The sequence below is a fragment of the Carcharodon carcharias genome, chromosome 15 (genome assembly GCF_017639515.1).
Source record: "Carcharodon carcharias isolate sCarCar2 chromosome 15, sCarCar2.pri, whole genome shotgun sequence".
In the NCBI taxonomy this organism is placed as follows: domain Eukaryota; kingdom Metazoa; phylum Chordata; class Chondrichthyes; order Lamniformes; family Lamnidae; genus Carcharodon; species Carcharodon carcharias.
This window is the reverse complement of record NC_054481.1, coordinates 57626381-57645159: the sequence shown is the minus strand read 5'-3', so window position 1 is coordinate 57645159 and position 18779 is coordinate 57626381. Positions and strand designations below refer to the sequence as shown.

Here is an 18779-nt window from a genome sequence, read left to right as displayed (position 1 = left end):
AGGCAATTCAAACAAAAGGAGTTTCTGCTGCCCCATCAAATTTAAACAGGAGCTCTCTCCACCAGCTAAACCCCTTCCCAAAATAGAAACCTTACCACCCAGGTCTCTTTCAAATGATCTCCACCCATATCATCTATAGAGAATCAAAATCCTGTTTTTTTGTTTTTTTGGTTACCTCTAAATTTGGTATGGGGAGGTGGGTGGTAGGTAAAAGAAGGAGGAGGAGAGACAGAGAAAGACAGAGAAATTGCAAGAGAGAAAGAAAAAGAAAAAAATAGAGAGGGAATGAGGGAGGGAACAAGAGCCAGAAAGGGAAAAAGGAGAAAGAGAGAAAGAAAAAAAGATTATATAGCACTCTTCACAACCTCAGGACATCACAAAGTGCTTCACAGTCAATAAAGTACTTTGAACTGTAGTCACTGGTAATGTAAAAAATAATAACAGCAAGGTGCAGATGATGGAGATCCAGGCAGGGAGATGAAGAATGAATAGAGAAGGAACTAAAAAAAGTGAAGTGGGCAAGAAAAACAAAAGCAAAGAGCAGAGTAAGTACAGAAATTGATCACAGATGAACCTCCAACACATGAAATTGGAAGCACCAAATACCTTGGGAGTTGCCTGGTAGATATGCAGATGGTCAGAGTCACCAGTGGACAGCGCCTGGATCCGCTGGCATGCTTTCTGTAGTTTGTGGGTAATGAAAGCCTCCAGGTTGCAAAACTCTGTCTGACAACGGCCACATTTGTGAACATCATGCTCTTCTGCAAGGAAGATCCCAGAGTTAGTGCAGCAAATATATCACCCCCACCATCCCACCCAGAGACAATACAACAAATATTATTCGACTGAGACACTCATAAATTTTTGTTAAACAATGATATCAAAAGTTACAGAATAAAGGCAGGTAAATGGAGCTGAGGTACAGATCACCTATTATCTAAACAGGCAGAACATGCTGGAGGACCAGTTAGTCTTACTTCAGCTTTTACTGCATTGTGTGTTAGATCAGGACTAGTCAGCACTTGTGTCCTAAAACATTTTGACTACCTATAAATAATTCTTTGAAGAAACAAAAGGGCAGACTAGATAAACACATTGGAAATTGCTGATATAAAAATAATGTTTGAAAATCCACATGATAACATACAAGAGACTTATGGCAAAAGTAATGTCACAAACAATTAAGGGAATGTGGCCCCCTAGATGGACAAATGGTCAAGGGATAAAAAACAACTGATAGTGGTAAAATGAAGTCTTGGACTGGAAATATATCGTATGTGATGTTTCACAAAAGTTGAGTAAGACTCTATTTATTTTATGTACATGTTCTGAACTTGGGGATTCATGAACAAAACTGAAATAAGCTAATGCCTGCAAATTGGGAGGCATTGCAAATTATGAAGATTGTAAAAGACTACAGGGCATTGATGGGCAACCAGGAGGAGTAGGTAGGTGCCAGATGCAGTTCAATGTGGAAAGTATTGAAGTAAATCATTTTGTAAGTGCTTTTGATAAAGGAAGCAAAGTTTTAAAAGGCACAATTTTATCTGGCATATTGGAACAAACGATTTTGATAATTAGATACACCTAAAACAAAAAATGATGTAATCTTCCACTCATTCACTGCTTGGGGGACCCGAGTTTAGGATAAACTGGCAACTATTTCTGTTACACTTCTAAATATACTTGGGCATAAAGCACTTTGGGATATTCCAAGATCTCCCGAGTGAGGGAAATGAGTGAGAGGTTACTTTATAGCAATAGCAGAGGCTGTTAACAAAGTGTGACCAGCAGATATAACAGGAAGTGTGACATTTGCTGTATGTGCAACATTAAAATTGCTGAGACAGCAAAGAGTGGACGTAGAGTTACTTTAGGCTGGTTTCCTGGAACATTCACCCTAATTCTTTTATGATCTCAAGGGAGACCTTTGACTTTTAAAAAGAAATTTGAATGCCCAGTTATGAACTGAAAGAATTATGCCACAAGGTTTCACGTCTTAAACAAAAACCTTTACTGTACAAGGTTAAACAAAGTAAGGACTACTAACTTAACATTATACATTTAAATCCAAAAATCTCAACAGTACAATCCTTGTTCCATTGTTATTTCCACCCATTAGTTCCCCTATACTTTACAGGATCTTGAGGGTTCTCTCATTTGTGCCAGGTGTGCTACAGCTCTCAGGAGTTCTCTTTGATTCTCCTCAGTGTCCCCGTCATTCTCCAGGGTATGAGATTTCTTGGGGTCCTTCCATTAGCATCTGGCTAGGCGACCCTTCACATCTCTTTAAGCAGCTTATGATTCTGGACACCCAAGATCAAGCATGGGCCTCACTGCTTTCTTGTTCAGTGACTCCAAAATCGGAAAACACCCTTGGTTTTTGATAGCCCTTTTACTACTGATCTAGAGCTTCTGGCAAATTCTCTCCCTGCTTCTCAAAACTGCTCCCAGGACTGAACTGTAACTGCTGGAAGCTTTCTCTCTCTGTTTCTGAGCTGTTCCTGCTCCAGTCATGAACTCTGTCTGAAAAATCGCACAGGTAAACCCAAAACAAAATAGTACACCCCTGCAATTTATATCCACGTGACTTGGCACCCCAGGATGAACCAGATAGAGATTTCAACTAATTAACTTCATCTTCCAAAGCATATACTTTGATCTGAAAAGTCTATAGATTCTGAAAAGTATATAGAATCTTTATGAGTTTACCTTATTTACCAGTTGCTTTCCAATCTTTCTTTGATGCGAGAAATTACATGAATAACTTAATCCACTTACGAAGACAACTGCAGACATCGTGTCCAACAAGACTCAGAAAGGACACCCCACCCCCCGGCATTATTCAGCGTTTTCCCACTTCGCATTTGCCCAGATTAAATAAATACAGGACACCCTTTGAGTTTTAAAAACTTCAATCCCCAAGCTAAAAGTTATATTTCTAAAACATACGAATCATGAAATTAGACATTTTCATAACTCTGTCCCATGCCCTCCCATTGTAACCTTTGTCACTTGCTTCAAAAACATTGTCAAAAGCTACTTCACAAAACTCAGTTGATTACAATTCCAATCCGTATCAATCTACATCTTGGCTCGTTATCTTCACTGCTATGAAGCAATTTGGAGTATTTTGTTACATTAAAAAGCACTATAAGTAAAAATTATGCATAAACATAACATTTTCCATCTGTGGAGCGGTTCACAGGAAAATTAACAAACAAAATTTGACACCAAGTTACACAAGGAGATATGAAGGTGACCAAAAGCTTGATTTTAAGGAGCATTTTAAAGAAGAAAGAGACAGACAGGTTTAGGGAGGGAATTCGAAAGCTCAGGGTCTAGGCAACTGAAGACAAGTTCACCAATGGTGGGGTGCAGGAAGTGGGGAATGCCAAATAGGCTACAATTAGGAGCGCTGAGATCTTTAAGGGTGGTAGAAATGGGGGTGAGAGAGGTTGGGGTGAGGCTACAGAGAGAATTGAAAGCAAGGATATGCATTATAAGGCATTGAGAGACAGGGAGTTAGTGTAAGTCAGCTGAGATATAAATATTAATTCTTGATTAGAACCACAAAGCAACTGGTGGCAACAGATGATGGAAGGCTGCCAATATGTGATACCACCCTCTGAAAACTGCCAAATTTTAAGGGTGGCTCCAGTGACTCACCTGAAAAAAACACCGTTCAGCAATACAAAGTAAGCACATGCCTCAGTTTAGGACAAACTATCTTTGAAGGACAGTAAAACAAATCAGACAGCAGCCACCAACAAGGTGAATTGACTGGTCACTTTTGGCATGTTTGCTGTTGTTTGTTAGCTGCCTTCTAGCGACTGAAAATATAGGTCTCCTTTGCTTATGGGAGAATAGACTCAATGTTTTACACTCTACAGATGTGCAGAAATGTTCCCATGCTTTGCAAATGTGCCTCATACACAAACTACCTTTACATATATGCCCTTACAAATCTCCTGTGGCATTGCTCGTGTTAAACCGTGGATACATTAATTTTGAAGAACTTGAATTTTCTATAGCGTTTTTCACCGAATCCAGACATACTAAATGCTTCAAAGCCATTGAATTGTTTTGAGGTCTTATAATGTAGACAAATGCAACAGATAAATGTTGGTTCTGATGAAAGGTCATCAACCTGAAACATTAACTCTGTTTCTCTCCACTGATGCTGCCTGACGTGCTGAGTATTTCCAGCATTTTCTGTTTTTATTTGTGATAAATTTTGCTATTGTTGATTGAGGGATAAATGTTGGCCCAACTTCTTCAATTTATGCTGTTACATTGTTTACATAGACGAGAACTGGCAGAGGGGTCTTTGAATTAATGACTATTCTAAAAGACAGCATCTGACAATGCAGCACGAAAATGTCAACCTAGATAACGCACTCAAATCTCTGGAGTGTTGCTCAAACGCACAACAGTCCAGCTTAGGGGTTATATACTACCACTGAGCCAAGACTGACACATTACAGGACTATTGTGTGAATTAATGCAAAGCCAAAAAAGGGCATGCATTTCCACAGCACCTTTCACAGCTCTAGGAATTCCAAAATGTTTTACAGTCAATTAAATACATTTGAAATGCTGTCACTGTTGTAATGTAAGAAATGCATGAGCCAATTTGTGCACAAGGTCCCACAAACAACAATCTGATCATCACTAGATACATTGCATTTGTAGCGATATTGTTGGCCAGAAAACTGGGAAGAACTCCCCTGCTCTTCTTCAAGATAGAGTCATGGGATCTTTTATGTCCGGCTGGAAGCGAAGGTGTGGCTCAGATTTGCTTTTCATCCAAAACATGGCACCTCTGACAGTACTCCCTCAGTACTGTACTGGAGTATCAGCCTGTATAATAGACTCAAGTCTATGGAATAGAATTTAAGCCTATGACCTTCAGACTCAGAGGCAAGACTGCTCCCAATAAGCCAGCAGACACCTACAATTTTGCTGTGTGCACCTAGGTCCGTTCCTTTAAGGCCACACAGTTTACCTGCCATAAACTGGCACAACCAGAGATTAGAGGGTAATTATTTATCTGAAAATCCATGACCTCTGCCTCAAGGTCAGAAAAAATAGCAGAAAATGACTGGTTGGCTTTTTGTTTTAAAAGAAAGATATGACCCAGAATAAAGCATGATGAATTCAAACTTTTCTGGTCCTGTCATTGTACTGCTCAAATGAAGTTAGCTGATGCATGCAGACAGGATCATTCTATAAGATAAATGTTATTCTGATGAGGTAAATCTATGTCTTTTGAAGCCACAAAGTTGAATTACTGTTAGTTGGTGAGGAATTATGGTTTAGGTTACAGGCCTTATGCTACAATGAAATGTTTGGTTTACTTTCTAATAACAAACGTTATTTGAAAAATCAGTCACCTTCTGTGTGAATAAGGCATTTTGAATTAGTTGTCAGCTCATCTGTACATTGTAAATAATTTTCTTGCTTTCTTTACACCTTCTTCGCACTTTCTTTGCATTCAGGGATTCAAAACTAAGGTCTTCAGGTGAAGTGGAGTAAGAAGGTTGGAATTGTTAGACCATAGCACACGATTCCATCCCCATTTTCAAATTTGCACTCAGCAAACTTCCACAAACAGTAATGTGATATGGATCATATTTGTGATGTTGATTTAAGGATAAATATTGGCCTGAACACCAGGGTAACACCCTGATCTTTTTTGAGATTGTGTCAATATTTGTTTCTATTTTGATATATTATCTTTATTTGATTTGACATTGTATGCATTTAAATACAAAACCTTTAGGCATCTGGAAGATGTAAGTGGCTAGGAGATTCAAAACTGAGGTGCTCTAGCTCCACTACTGGGGGAGGGTGTAATTACAGAATGACATGTTGGCATTTTTCATTATGAGAGAGACAGATTTGCGTTTACATAGCCCTTTTTATGATCACCAGACTGCTCAAATTAATTATAGCCAATTAATTACTTTTGGAAGTGCAGTCACTATTGTAATGTAGGAAGCACAGCAGCTAATTTGCACTCAGCAAACTTCCACAAACAGTAATGTGATATGGATCATATTTGTGATGTTGATTTAAGGATAAATATTGGCCCGAACACCAGGGTAACTCCCTGCTCTTTTTTTGAGATTGTGCCAACGGCATCTTTCACATTCACCTGAACAGACAGGCCTCAGTTTAACATGCTATCTGAAAGGCAACAGCTCTAACAGTGCAAAGCTCCCCATTATATACACAGGCATTGGCATTTTTATTAAAAAAATTGAGAGTGACATGGAAAGTAAAGTTTTATAGAAAGGAATTTTGCACAGATACAAGATCTTTTTAAAATATATCATGGTTATTGCCCCACCACCCTCACCCCATTACTTCTAATGGTGAATTTGTAGACCTTAGTCAAACTGTTGCTAGTGTAGATTGGGTCTGGGAGGTTTTGTCTTCAGTTGTATTTCCAGTGACCATGTGCCATGATCCCGGTCTGAGGCTGTGGCCACTATGTCTGTGCTCAGTGTCAAAGCACTTAATGATGGATTGTACGAGGTAGAGCTAAGAGAGGGGAACAGAGATAAGAGATGAAGGTATTTTTACAATAGATAGAAGCTATGATGTGCTGGAATTTATAAATACTAGAGTGTTACTGTAGGTTCAAATGTGGAGTAATGCAACTAGAATTTCAACAGTCGGTTAAACAGCCAATGTACCCACTGTGCACGACTGCATGTACTCTATGTGTGAACTGCAGTTACTTTAGAACATCAATGGGGCATGGAAATAGGAAAAGGGGAGAGAGCGCAATGGAGGTTGGCACAGGGGAGAGGTGAGCCACAGAGGGCAGAGGTAGAAGTGGGCAGAGAGGTCAATAGTGGGCACAGAAGGCAGAGGTAGAAGTGGACAGAGATAGTGGGTGCAGGGGGCATAGGTAGGGCAGGGGGGTGGATGTGGGCAGGGGCACTTGTGGGCAGGGTCAGGGGGCGGGGGCAGGGGACGGATGCGGGTGGGCGGATGCGGCCGGGCGCACCGGGCGGATGCAGGCGCAGGGGGCAGATATGGACAGGCGCTGGGGTCGGATATGAGCGGGCAGAGGGAGCAGAAATACCGGCAGGCACAGGGGTAAAAGAGGGCACAGCAGGCAGAGTCTACAGGAGAGGTGGACACAGATAGCAGAGAGAGGGCAGCTAGACACAGGGGATGAGTGGATACGAAGTGGAAACGGGGGCGGCGGTGCAGAATAGGCTCGGGAACTGTTAATGGAGACCCAGGGCTAAGTATCAACCGGTAAGGTGATGCAGCGGGTCTTGCTTGAAAAGACGACCCTTCAGTCTCCGGCCTGGCCTGACTGACCGACCGACCCTGGCCTTTACTAAGGCTTGGCCGCCTCCGGCCCAGATTTTCCAAGAAAACGCTAAAGCCGGAGCCTCAGCCAGGGCATCACGTTACCTTCCTCCCCGACACCGCTCGGGGCCACCACAGGCTGCCTCTCTGCCGTATTCTCGGAATTCATCGGGACTTCCTCTCCCTTGTCGCAAGGAGCACAAAATGGCGGGTTTACGACCTGCCGCCAAGGGTGGAGCCAGCAGCGGAGCGTGCGCGCGTTACTGCGGCTGCGCGGTGCAGGGCGAGCTGGGAAATGTAGTCCACTAATTTGTTGCGCAACGTGGTTCAAGCTACCACTTTAAACCCGGTTTAAAATTAGATGGTAACTAGGTGGAGATGGGATCTTAGCTGAGTTCTTATGTTTGTTTTGCACCTGATCAAAATGAATTAAAAATGAATGGGATAGTGCCAGTTGTAGAAATGATTGTACAGTACAATTGTTCAGTTCACTCCTGAATATAAAACAAAAACAGAATTACCTGGAAAAACTCAGCAGGTCCCTTCGACAGGGCCATGAGGACTCGAAACGTCAACTCTTTTCTTCTCCGCCGATGCTGCCAGACCTGCTGAGTTTTTCCAGGTAATTCTGTTTTTGTTTTGGATTTCCAGCATCCGCAGTTTTTTTGTTTTTATCACTCCTGAATATCATATGTGGTCCAGGTCTCAACGCAGTAGAGGAGTGTGCTGAGTTGCAGTTTAACGTTCTAAACAATGACCCTAACAACATATGCTGGGCAGAAGAAAAGGCTGAACAGTTTTTCCAGGTAATTCTGTTTTTGTTTTTGTTGTGAACAGTTTTCATCTTCGCTGTCAGACGTCTCCTCGGCTCTCATAGTAGGGCAAGGACACCAACTCAGAGGTCCTGGAGTGCACTAATTCCATCAGCATGCACTCGTTGCTAAGCCAATGAAGTCTGTGCTGGCTCAGCCATGTTAGGTGGATGGTAGGCTCACAGTTAGGGTTATACCTGCCACATTGCTGTTTTTCATTCTCTTACTCAACAAAGGCATATCAGCTGCAACTTTTGCAATGTGCATCTTGTTTTTAGCATCACGTGGCAGATTGCTTGTAATTATGGGGCCTAGATATGTGAAGCTATCAAAACCTCCAGCATCACACTATCAATGACAATTAATGGCACTATGGCAACATGCTGGACCACAGCATTCACCTCCTTGATGCTGATAGTCAAACCAAATTCTTTATAAACATGAGAGTGTGTCCACTTGCCCATGAAGGTGTTCCTCAAGAATGGAATACTGGTTGGCAAATACTGACAATCTAGTGATCTATGAGAAATATTGGCTTTTCTGTCGTTTACCATTATACTTTAGAAATAATCTATCCACTGTCCTGACACAAATGTTAATTCATTTCAAATGGGTAATACATCATGTAAAATAGCAAATAACAACTGTATAACTATTGTTTGTATATACAGGGGCGTGTGGTTTGGGGAAATGGTGTAGAGGGTGTGGTTTGGGGGAAATGGTGTTGAGAGTGTGGTTTGGGGTAATGTGTGGAGAAGGTTGGGATCAGCCTGGCCATCTTCCTGGTTTAGGGACGGGCATTGGAGAAGGGGCGGGACCAGACTAGGTCCTTCGCCGGTTCCGCACTGGACGGTCTCTGCATTTGGCCATGGCCGCTGGTTGTGTTCAGTTGTCTCGGCCTCTTTGCTCACAGATTCTAGCATCGGTCGATACGCTGCTGTTTGACTGCGATGGGGTGTTGTGGAGAGGGGAAAGCCCGATCCCCGGGGCGGTACAGCTGATTAACCGTCTGCAGGAGCAGGGGAAGCGGGTTTTCTTCCTAACCAACAACAGCACCAAGAGCCGGCAGATGTACGGGGAGAAGCTGCGGGCTCTGGGCTTTCAGGCTCGGCCTGAGCAGGTCTTTGGCACCGCACCCTGCAGCGCGCTCTACCTGCGGCAAGAGGCCAGGCTCCGAGGATCCGTCTACCTGATCGGCGGCGCGACCCTCCGCGGGGAACTGCAGACCCAGGGCATCGCCTGCTCCGGCTCCGGCCCGGGACCTGAGCTCACTCCTGGGCCTGGACCCACGCAGGTTTGGGCGGCCGAGCCCCTCGACCCCGCTGTGGGTGCCGTGCTGGTCGGCTTCGACGAGCATTTCACTTACATGAAGTTGTGCCGGGCCACCCGCTACCTGCAGAATCCCGCCTGCATCTTCCTGGCCACAAATACCGACACCCTGCTCCCATTGGAGGGAGGCGGGGTCCCGGGTAAGAACTGGTAGAAAGAGGGAGAGGAGCTTTGATAGAGATCGGAGAGGATGAAGCTTCGAGTCATGTCTGGTGAAGTATCGCACAAGGGTACTGGTTTCCAGGAAATAAGTCAAATTCTGTTGTTGCACAGTTATTTCGTGATGATTTGGAGATTGGATTGTATAATTCGGATTTAATCCTGAATCAAAAACAGTGGCATAGAATGAAGAGAAAATTTGGTGTTTGCTGCAGTCAGCCGGATTATTTAATCCTTTGGTTTGTCTCAATAAGAGAAAGTACACCAGTATTACGAGCATCTGCGTGCTTTATACTGGGAAATTAAAATGTGGTAAGTGCATTATTATGCTCCATTCTTCCAACAGGAAGTTGGAACCAACAGCTGATGTTTGTCCGACTCTGGGTTCATTTGTGCCCAGTTACAATGGCCTTGGGCTTGGCCTAAATAGCCAAGTGGTTATGGTTCTGGGTTTGTAAACCCAAGATCAAGAGTTCAAATCTCACAATGGCAAAACTATGAAACAAAGTAACTTCATCTGAATTGGAACAGATGGAAATGTGTTTGTACTCGAAAGAGTTACAATGGCCTTGTCAGTCACTGCTTGCTCGGTTATCATGTACCATTGTATTGAAGTTCATAAATCAGCAGAGTTTGGTCCTATAGATGGATATACTGTGAAATTGACAGGCAGGAAAAGACCAGCTGATCCTTCAAGTCTGTCCCACACTCACGATGGTTGGAACATGGTTGGTTAGACACTTCCTGTCCTCACCCTGCGACCATATCTCTTGGGAGAGGCAAAAACAAAAAATCTCAATAAAGGAGAAAAATTAATCTGGGAAATTTTGCTCTGACCCCATTGCATAAACAACCAGTTCAGGACCCTGGATCAAGTGTTAAGTTATATAGCCACTCACCTTCTAAATGATGAATTAATTCTGACACATGAGAGGAGAAGCTGAAGCAGTGTGCATATTTCTTATATGATGCTTTTAAACCACTATGTTTGAGTCAGAAAATAGCCATGGAAGAGTAAGCAAAATGAGCAGAGCTGGACCCCATTACTAAGCCTCCTACAGTGCAAGAAATTCATTTACAGCCTCAACAATAAAACAATTATGTTGGGAATGTCCGTTCTGTCCGCAAGCACGACCCAGACCTCCCTGTCGCTTGCCATTTCAATACTCCACTCTGCTCTCATGCCCACATGTCCGTCCTTGGCCTGCTGCATTGTTCCAGTGAAGCTCAATGCAAACTGGAGGAACAGCATCTCATCTTCCGATTAGGCACTTTACAGCCTTCCGGACTGAATATTGAGTTCAACAATCTTAGATCATGAACTCTCTCCTCCATCCCACCCCATTTCCGATCCCCCCCTTTTCCAATAATTTATATAGATTTTTCTTTCCCCACCTATTTCCATTATTTTTAAATGTATTTCCATCCATTGTTTTACCTCTACCTTTTAGCATATTTCGATCCCTTCCCTTCACCCCCATCCCCGCCAGGGCTATCTGTATCCTGCTTGTCCTGCTTTCTACCCTTAATTAGCACATTCCATAGATAATATCACCGCCTTCATGACATCTTTTGGCTATCTCCACCTAAGACTGGCCCTCTATCCAGCTTTACCCAGCTTTATTCCCCCCCCCCAACCAGCTTATATTTCACCTCTTTTCTATTTTTACTTAGTTGTGTTGAAGAGTCATACGGACTCGATACATTAACTGTGTTTCTCTCTGCAGATGCTGCCAGAACTGCTGAGTTTTTCCAGGTGTTTTTATTTATGTTGGGAATGTGATGAGCATTTGCCAGGTGTGACCGTCTTATTCAAGCCAATTCTTAGGGTGGAGTGAAGATCTTTTCCATGGTAATTTTAACCCCGCTTTTCACTGACCACCTAATTGTGTCCCCCACAATTTGTACTAAAGCTGCAGCCCTTCCAAAGTTATCCTTTTAACTAGCGTAATACATGATTACAATACCTTGACACTAACTCTTTTCTTTCCCTCTCTCTTCACAGGCACAGGCTGCTTGGTGAAGGCCATTGAAGCAGCATCGAATCGCACTGCTCATGTCATCGGCAAGCCCAGCACCTTTATGTTAGAGTGTATGGTGAAAGAGCATGGCATCAATCCAAGCAGGACGGTTATGGTGGGAGATCGGCTGGACACTGACATCCTCATGGGGTCTAACTGTGGACTCCGCACCATCCTGACCCTGACTGGTGTTTCCACTCTGGAAGAGGCAAGGGCCCATCAGGAAAGTAACTCCCCTGACCGCCACAAGCTGGTTCCCAGCTTTTATGTGGAAAGTGTAGCTGACTTGCTTCCAGCACTTGATTGACAAAAGCAGAGCATCCTGTTGCTTTTATGAATGGATTTTATTTTATCCTGAGTTATCGTGTGTACTGTACGATCACTGTAAGATTCTGAATACCTCTGCAAAAACAAAATTAAAAATACCTGGAAAAACTCAGCAGGTCTGATAGCATCTGCGGAGAGGAACACAGTCACCGTTTCGAGTCCGTATGACTCTTCAACAGTCATACGGACTCAAAACATTGACTATGTTCCTCTCCGCAGATGCTGTCAGACCTGCTGAGTTTTTCCAGGTATTTTTATTTTTGTTTTGGATTTCCAGCATCTGCAGTTTTTTGCTTTTATCTGAATACCTCTGTAATGACAAGTGTTAAATGTTCTTGTGTAAAGTCTTTTTAATAACTGCCTGTAACAATGCCGATGCTTGTTGTGAATGAAGCTGAAACAATGTTGTGTTTCAGTGACAGATCAGGTGCACTTCACTGTGATATGGCAGCATAGTGCCCACATGAAGGGGAGGTGGTTGACACCATGTCTGTTAATGACATTGTCTGCTAGGGTACAGTAATGCTGGTCTTTCTGTATCCTACGAGATGCATTTTGACACAATCAAAATAAAATGTTATTGTTCTTTAGTTGTAGTGCTGTAGCGTTTGATTACTTCCAGGGGTGGATTGTGCTTTACTGTTGAAATTTATTGGATCATAGCTTTGGTCAATTTTGTCATTTCTGTCTATCAAAATGTGCCAGTGCTACATCATCAATGGCACGTCTATACTGTAGGCCTAGTTTAGTAACTGACCTTCACCAGTTCTAAATACTGTCAATCCTGGAATAGTAACAGGAGCTTTAGCTCTGCTTCAAATCTGCACCTGGTGACCTTAGCAGGGATGATAAGAAATGGGCCTTGTTCCAATGCTGGATGTTAATTCCTCATCTTGGCTGTATTGCTAAGGTTGTTCCTCACTCTACATAGCTCCTAATCATACACCATGTGGTTAATTGCCTAGGAAAGATGAACGATAAGTGAAAGCAGTTTCTGCACACCCTGCATCAAAACACTGAGTGGACCCAGCTCTCTATTTATTTCTCAGTTTCTATTTTATCAAGATCCTAAATGGGGATTGGGCACTCCCCTTTCCACATTATCCCATCGCAGTCAAACAGTAACACATGGACTGATGCTAGAATCTGTGGGTATCTCTGTTCACAATCAGAGTTACTGTGACATTGACCTGATCTTGTGATTATGGACTGATATTTGATTTGGTCTTTAAAGTCCAGAGCTGTTGGGTGAAATCTGACTACCCTAGTTTCAAAACGAATAGCAGGTCTATTTGTGGATCATGAGCACAACCTCCTGAATAGTAGACCTGTCAGTTGCCCTTTCCCAGAACCAATCAATTAAAAGCCCACCTCTGGGTTGCTGTCCATTAAAGGGGAGGGGAAGAAAAATATCTGAAACATTAATGAAGGATATCTAAAAGGATCACATGCTCGGTGCGATTCGCTTACTGAGAGACAGGAGGAAAATAGATGGAAGGTGTGGGATGGCTGCCACCATTCCCCCCACCCCGAGTTCACCGATGTGATCCTAGAGGTAATACTGAAAGCAGTCAGGGCACAGAAAGAAATCCTCTTTCCTGGGGGTGGTAGGAGGAGACCAAACAACCTCCTCAAAAAGCTTGACTTGAGGTTGCAGAGGAGGTGAGCAGCTGGAGTGTAGTGTGTCCTAAAGATTTCAGTGAGCTCCTGAGGTCCAGCAAGGTGAATGCCCTGCAACTCTCAGGCGGTAGCTGTTGCCATCACTCACTTCCTTAGCAATCTTCCGCACAATTATCATCTCAATCACACACTCTGCTGACAGAATCATTTCTCAACCTCAACAGATAGCACTAACGCCAAACTGCAATCTGGTTCCCTGTCACTCCCCATCCCACAGTTGTCCCCCTCAAATAGCTTAACTCCATCCTCAGCAACCATTTAACTCATCACAGATCCAACTCCCTGGCCTGGAACATTGCACTCATCCTATCAAAGACTCCTACAGAAGTTAGTTCTGCACCCCCCCACCCCATGAAAGAGTCCATTTTACCATGAGTGCCATGATGTCTCAGGCATTTGTGCTCATGATCACCCTTCCCTCATTGATAAACAAGGCAACTTCACGGAGAGTCATACGTGGCAAGTCACCACAATGAGGACCCATGACAATGACCTGCAAACTATGGCAGCAATCTTGCAAAGCTTTCAGCCATCATGGCGGATCAGCGCTACACTCAACTGCAGCTAAAGGTTCTCTCTTGTTTAGCAGGGAACTGCCGGCGGTGGGCCCTGAGAGGAAAGAGGAAGGCAGGGATAGTGACAGTGAGGGATGTTCTAAAGATCCCTCCAGATCACGACCCTTCCCCCTCTGACAGTCTGCCCTGCACAGATGCAGATGGTGCAGTGACAGGCTCCAAAACTCAGAGGATGTTTGCCATGGGCATCTTGTATCAGAGCAGGGGAATGAGCAGCCTGCCTGCATAAATTGTCTCAGCTGCACAAAGGGAGTCATTTGGGTGCTTATTACACTGTTACTGCCACATGGATTACATGTATTTCAATGAAGGCAATGATAATAAGTGACCTGATAAGTGTTATGGGATCATTTGTGTTCCACGCCACATTGAGCCTGAGTAAGTACGTGATGGTGAATTGGAATGAGAATTGATGTGGATGCAAGGCTTAAATAGAACATATTGGATTGATGTGTGTTTGTACCAAGCAAGTTAGTTATAGGGGTGGGGGGGTGGTGGTGCAGGGGGAAGCTAGCTTCCACAGGAGTCGTGACAGGACAAGTACAATGCCCCAAGCCCAGCACCCAGCTGAAGCATGTCTGGATGAGGGCATTATGAACTTCGTAGGTCTTTAACCACAGGCACCAACAGCATTTCAGGCTGTTACTGTGGCTACTCCATCTCAACCTCCTCCTAAGGACACCAGCATTCTCCACCATCCTCTGGTATCAGTATCAATGTTTTCTGAAGTACTAAATTGTGCAGGGTGCAGCATGACTATCCAGAATACCCTTGCTAGGCCATATTGAACAGTGGCCCCTGATTGGTCAAGGCATTGGAACCCCATTTTGAGCAAGCCAATGGTTTGCTCTTTTGTGGCCCTGGTAGTAAGACAGCTCTGGTTGTACCTCTGCTGTGCCTCTGTGCTGGGGTTCCTCAATGGGGCCATCAGCCAGCTCCTGAACAGATACCGCTTGTTCCCCAGGAACCATCCACTGAGGCCATTCTGTAGAAGGAAGACCTAAGTGAATAAAAAATAAAAATGAATGTAGAAAAAAGGGATTTAAAAAGGGGTGAGGATAGAGGAGAGAGTTCATGGTCTGAAGCTGTTGAACTCAATGTTAAATCCGGAAGGCTGTAAAGTGCCTAATCGGAAGATGAGATGCTGTTCTTCCAGTTTGTGTTGGGCTTCACTGGAATATCGCAGCAGGCCAAGAATGGACATGTGGGCATGAAAGCAGGATGGTGTGTTGAAATGGCAAGCAACAGGAAGGTCTGGGTCATGCTTGCAGACAGACCGAAGGTGTTCTGCAAAGCGGTCACCCAGTCTGTATTTGGTCTCGCCACTGTAGAGGAGACTGCATTGGGAGCAGTGAATGCAGTAGACGAAATTGAAGGAGGTGCAAGTGAAGCGAAGTGAAGCGCTGCTTCACCTGAAAGGAATGTTTGCGCCCTTGGATGGTTAGGAGGGAGGAGGTAAAGGGGCAAGTATTGCACCTTCTGCAATTGCATGGGAAAGGTGCTGTGGGAAGGGGATGAGGGTGGAGTTGGGGGTGATGGAGGAGTGGACTAGGATGTCCCAGAGGGAATGATCCCTATGGAATGCGGACAGTGAGGGGGGGAGGTGCGAGGGCAAGATGTGTTTGGTGGTGACATCATGCTGGAGTTGGTGGAAATAGCGGAGGATGATGCTTTGAATGCAGAAGTTGGTGGGGTGAAAAGTGAGGACAAGGGGGACCCAATCAAGATTCTTTGCAGGACACCGCCTTCCTGTCGCTTGCCGTTTCAAAACACCATCCTGCTCTTATGCCCACATGTCCGTCCTTGGCCTGCTGCAATGTTTCAGTCAAGCCCAACACAAACTGGAGGACAGCACCTCATCTTCCGATTAGGTATTTTACAGCCTTCCAGACTTAACATTGAATTACAAAACTTCAGACCATAAACTCTCTCCTCTAACCTCATCCCTTATAAATCCTTTTTCTACATTTATTTTTCTTATCCACTTATTTTTATTCATTTATTGTTTTATCCCCTTTTTATCCCCCTTTTATCCCATTTTCTATCCTTTTATTCCCACCACCTTCCCTCCCCCACCCCAAAAGGGTTACTTGTTCCATGTTGTTCTTTCACATAGTGCTTTGTTCTGCTATTATTACATTCTGCTTTCTTACCTTAACGCCACTATCAGCACCTTTTTTTGCCCTTACCACTACCATTAACACTCTCTTTGTCCATGACATCTTTGGCAATCTCTGCTTTGTCTGTACCTATCACTGGCCTTCTATCCAGCTTCACCTGCTCCATCCCCCTTAAACAGTATAAATTTTATCACGTTTCTACAACGTTAACTTTGATTCTCTCTCCACAGATGCTGCTAGAGCTGCAGAGCTTTTCCAGTATTTTCTGTTTTTGTTGTAGCTGACCTTAGCCAGTTTCACCCTTTGTAAGGCTGAGATCATGTCAATCTCAGTGACTTTTGGCTGTGCACTCGTCTTCTCCAATCTGATTTGCCGTTCCATTCCTAAAATAGCTTTAATTGCCTTTTTAAGTGCCTCAATTGGCTTCTCACTGGAACCATGTGGGTTGTCCGCTGCACTCGCAACCCATCCATGGGAAAGCAGAAGTGGGATCACGTCAGGATCTCAACCCAACACATTACGTACAATTTTCCTACCTCGACTGCTCTCAATCCCACCTCCAACTGTCTGGAAACGCTCCCCTGATTATGTTCATTTGCTTCCACTTTTTCACTCCCTACTCTTGGTGTTATTCTCTTCTTCAACCTTTGTGACTCGTGTTCTCTTGCTGCCACCACCCCTCATTCTAATTGCTCTGGTGATTGTTGAGTCAATTGTCTTCTTTTTGTTACATTTATTCAATTTCCTCTCCTCTGTGCTCCAGCCCACCCCAAAAGGTGCCGACACCATAGTGCAATACAATTCCCCAAGTGCTGGCTGAACACCAGTGCCTATTCTAATATAGGGATCTGTTCAGTGAGCTTTTGGCAGGGTACTCCATCATTGAGGCATCATAGCCTAGCCAAACATGTCTTCCCCGATGCCTCAAGCACACACTTTACAGCAAGGAGTTGGAACCTGAATGACACTCTGGCCCAACACTTCGAGGTCAATTACAGAGGGCATTTTAATAATATTACATCATCTACAGCAACTTACATTTATATAGTACCTTTATGAGGAAAAAAATCCCAACGCACCTCAGGGGCAAAACCAGACAAAAATGGATGCTGAGACACAGGAGACATTCAGAGTGGTGACCACTGGCTTGGTCACAGTTGGTTTTAAGGAATGCATTAAAGAAGGAGAAGTGGGTTAATGGAGGGAAGTTCAGAGCAGGGGCATAGATAGCTGAAGACATGACTGTCATGGGTGAATTGGGGAGTGGGGTGCACAAAAAGCCAGGTCAGGAACACAGAGTTCCAGTGTTGCAGGGATGAGGAAGGGGATTTTGGGGGGGGGGGGGGGGGGGGGGGGGGATTGTGAGGTGGGAGGAGGTCACAGAGATAGGGAGGTGCAAGGCCGTGAAGACATTTCAATATGAGGATGAAGGAGAAGATACAAGCAACAGAGTTTTCAAAAAGATTAAGTTTATGGAAAGCAGAGGATGGGGAGGTTGGATAGGAGAACATAGGAATAGTTGAGACTGGAAGTAACAAAGGCATGGAGAAAGCCAGGGTGCTAATACGATTTGACGGATATGAAGATGTGGGAAGAACTTGCATTTGCATACTGTCTTTCACAACTTCAGGACTTGCCAAGGTGCTTTATAGCCAGTGAAGAAATAAGTAGTCACTAATGTAGGAATAGCCTGAGTGCAGTTCACATGGGCTGGTTTCTTTACCTCTTTTAGTATCTCAGTCTTATTTGAAGTGTTTAACATTCTTATTTCTTCAGCTTTCCCTGGAAATTACACCTGTGTTTTAGAAATTGAGCTCATGATTTCCTGTGAAAATCAATGCAAAGCAGCTACTTAGAAAGGAAATGCATATGCGCTTGAGGGGGAAAGATTTGTAGGGCTATCAGGAAAAAGCAAGGGAGTGGAACTAATTGGATAGCCCTTTCAAGGAATGAGTACAGGGACAATGGGCTGAATAGCTTCCTTCTGTGGGGTATGACTCTAGAATATTGTTGCACAACACCCACTCCATCACTAATATCATGTCTTTAAATATTAATATCACCATTTGGATCTCTTAGGGTCCCCAACATTCCCCTGAAAAGAGTAAGTATATAACTCATGAAGATTAAATATCAACATAAAATATATGTCAATCCTTAAAATGGATAAATGAGTAACTGAAAGGCAAAAAAAAAACCATACTGCACAAAGCATGTGGTAAGAGGAGAGATTCTCTGGGAAGAGTGTGGGAGTTTACTGAAACAGGTGAAGAAAATATATTAGAGAAGATATAAAAGAGCCCAAGAGAAGGGTTGAACAACAGATATTAAACACAGTACTAAACAATATTCCAGTATTACGAGACAAACAGAACAATTAGAGAGGAAATGAGAATTCTAAATTATATATGTCATTGAATA

At 43.7% G+C, this 18779-nt stretch overlaps 2 protein-coding genes across 8 annotated transcripts in view; one reads left to right on the top strand and one right to left on the bottom strand.

The window, feature by feature from the left end:
• e4f1 (E4F transcription factor 1) overlaps window positions 1–7559 on the bottom strand; it is a 33716-nt gene extending 26157 nt beyond the window's left edge. For 4 of the 7 annotated variants that reach the window (XR_005945261.1, XM_041205869.1, XM_041205875.1 and 1 more), the window contains exons 1-2: window positions 7441–7553; window positions 607–761 (exon numbers count right to left, since the gene is read on the bottom strand). Coding sequence is in view for 6 of the 7 variants with exons in the window: in XM_041205869.1 (XP_041061803.1) it covers window positions 607–761; window positions 7441–7504 (219 nt within the window). In the remaining variant the exon portion in view is untranslated. Of the gene's footprint in view, window positions 1–606; window positions 762–2712; window positions 2736–5396; window positions 5507–7440 lie in introns of those variants that run through there. The other 3 variants (XM_041205873.1, XM_041205874.1, XM_041205872.1) reach the window with 3 other exon arrangements.
• Window positions 7560–8939: 1380 nt separating this feature from the next.
• On the top strand, window positions 8940–12080 carry LOC121287878 (phosphoglycolate phosphatase). Its single transcript, XM_041205879.1, has 2 exons — window positions 8940–9616; window positions 11641–12080. Exons 1-2 carry the CDS (start codon window positions 9016–9018, stop codon window positions 11961–11963), a joined length of 924 nt encoding a protein of 307 aa, XP_041061813.1. The 5' UTR covers window positions 8940–9015; the 3' UTR covers window positions 11964–12080.
• Window positions 12081–18779: the final 6699 nt, after the last annotated feature.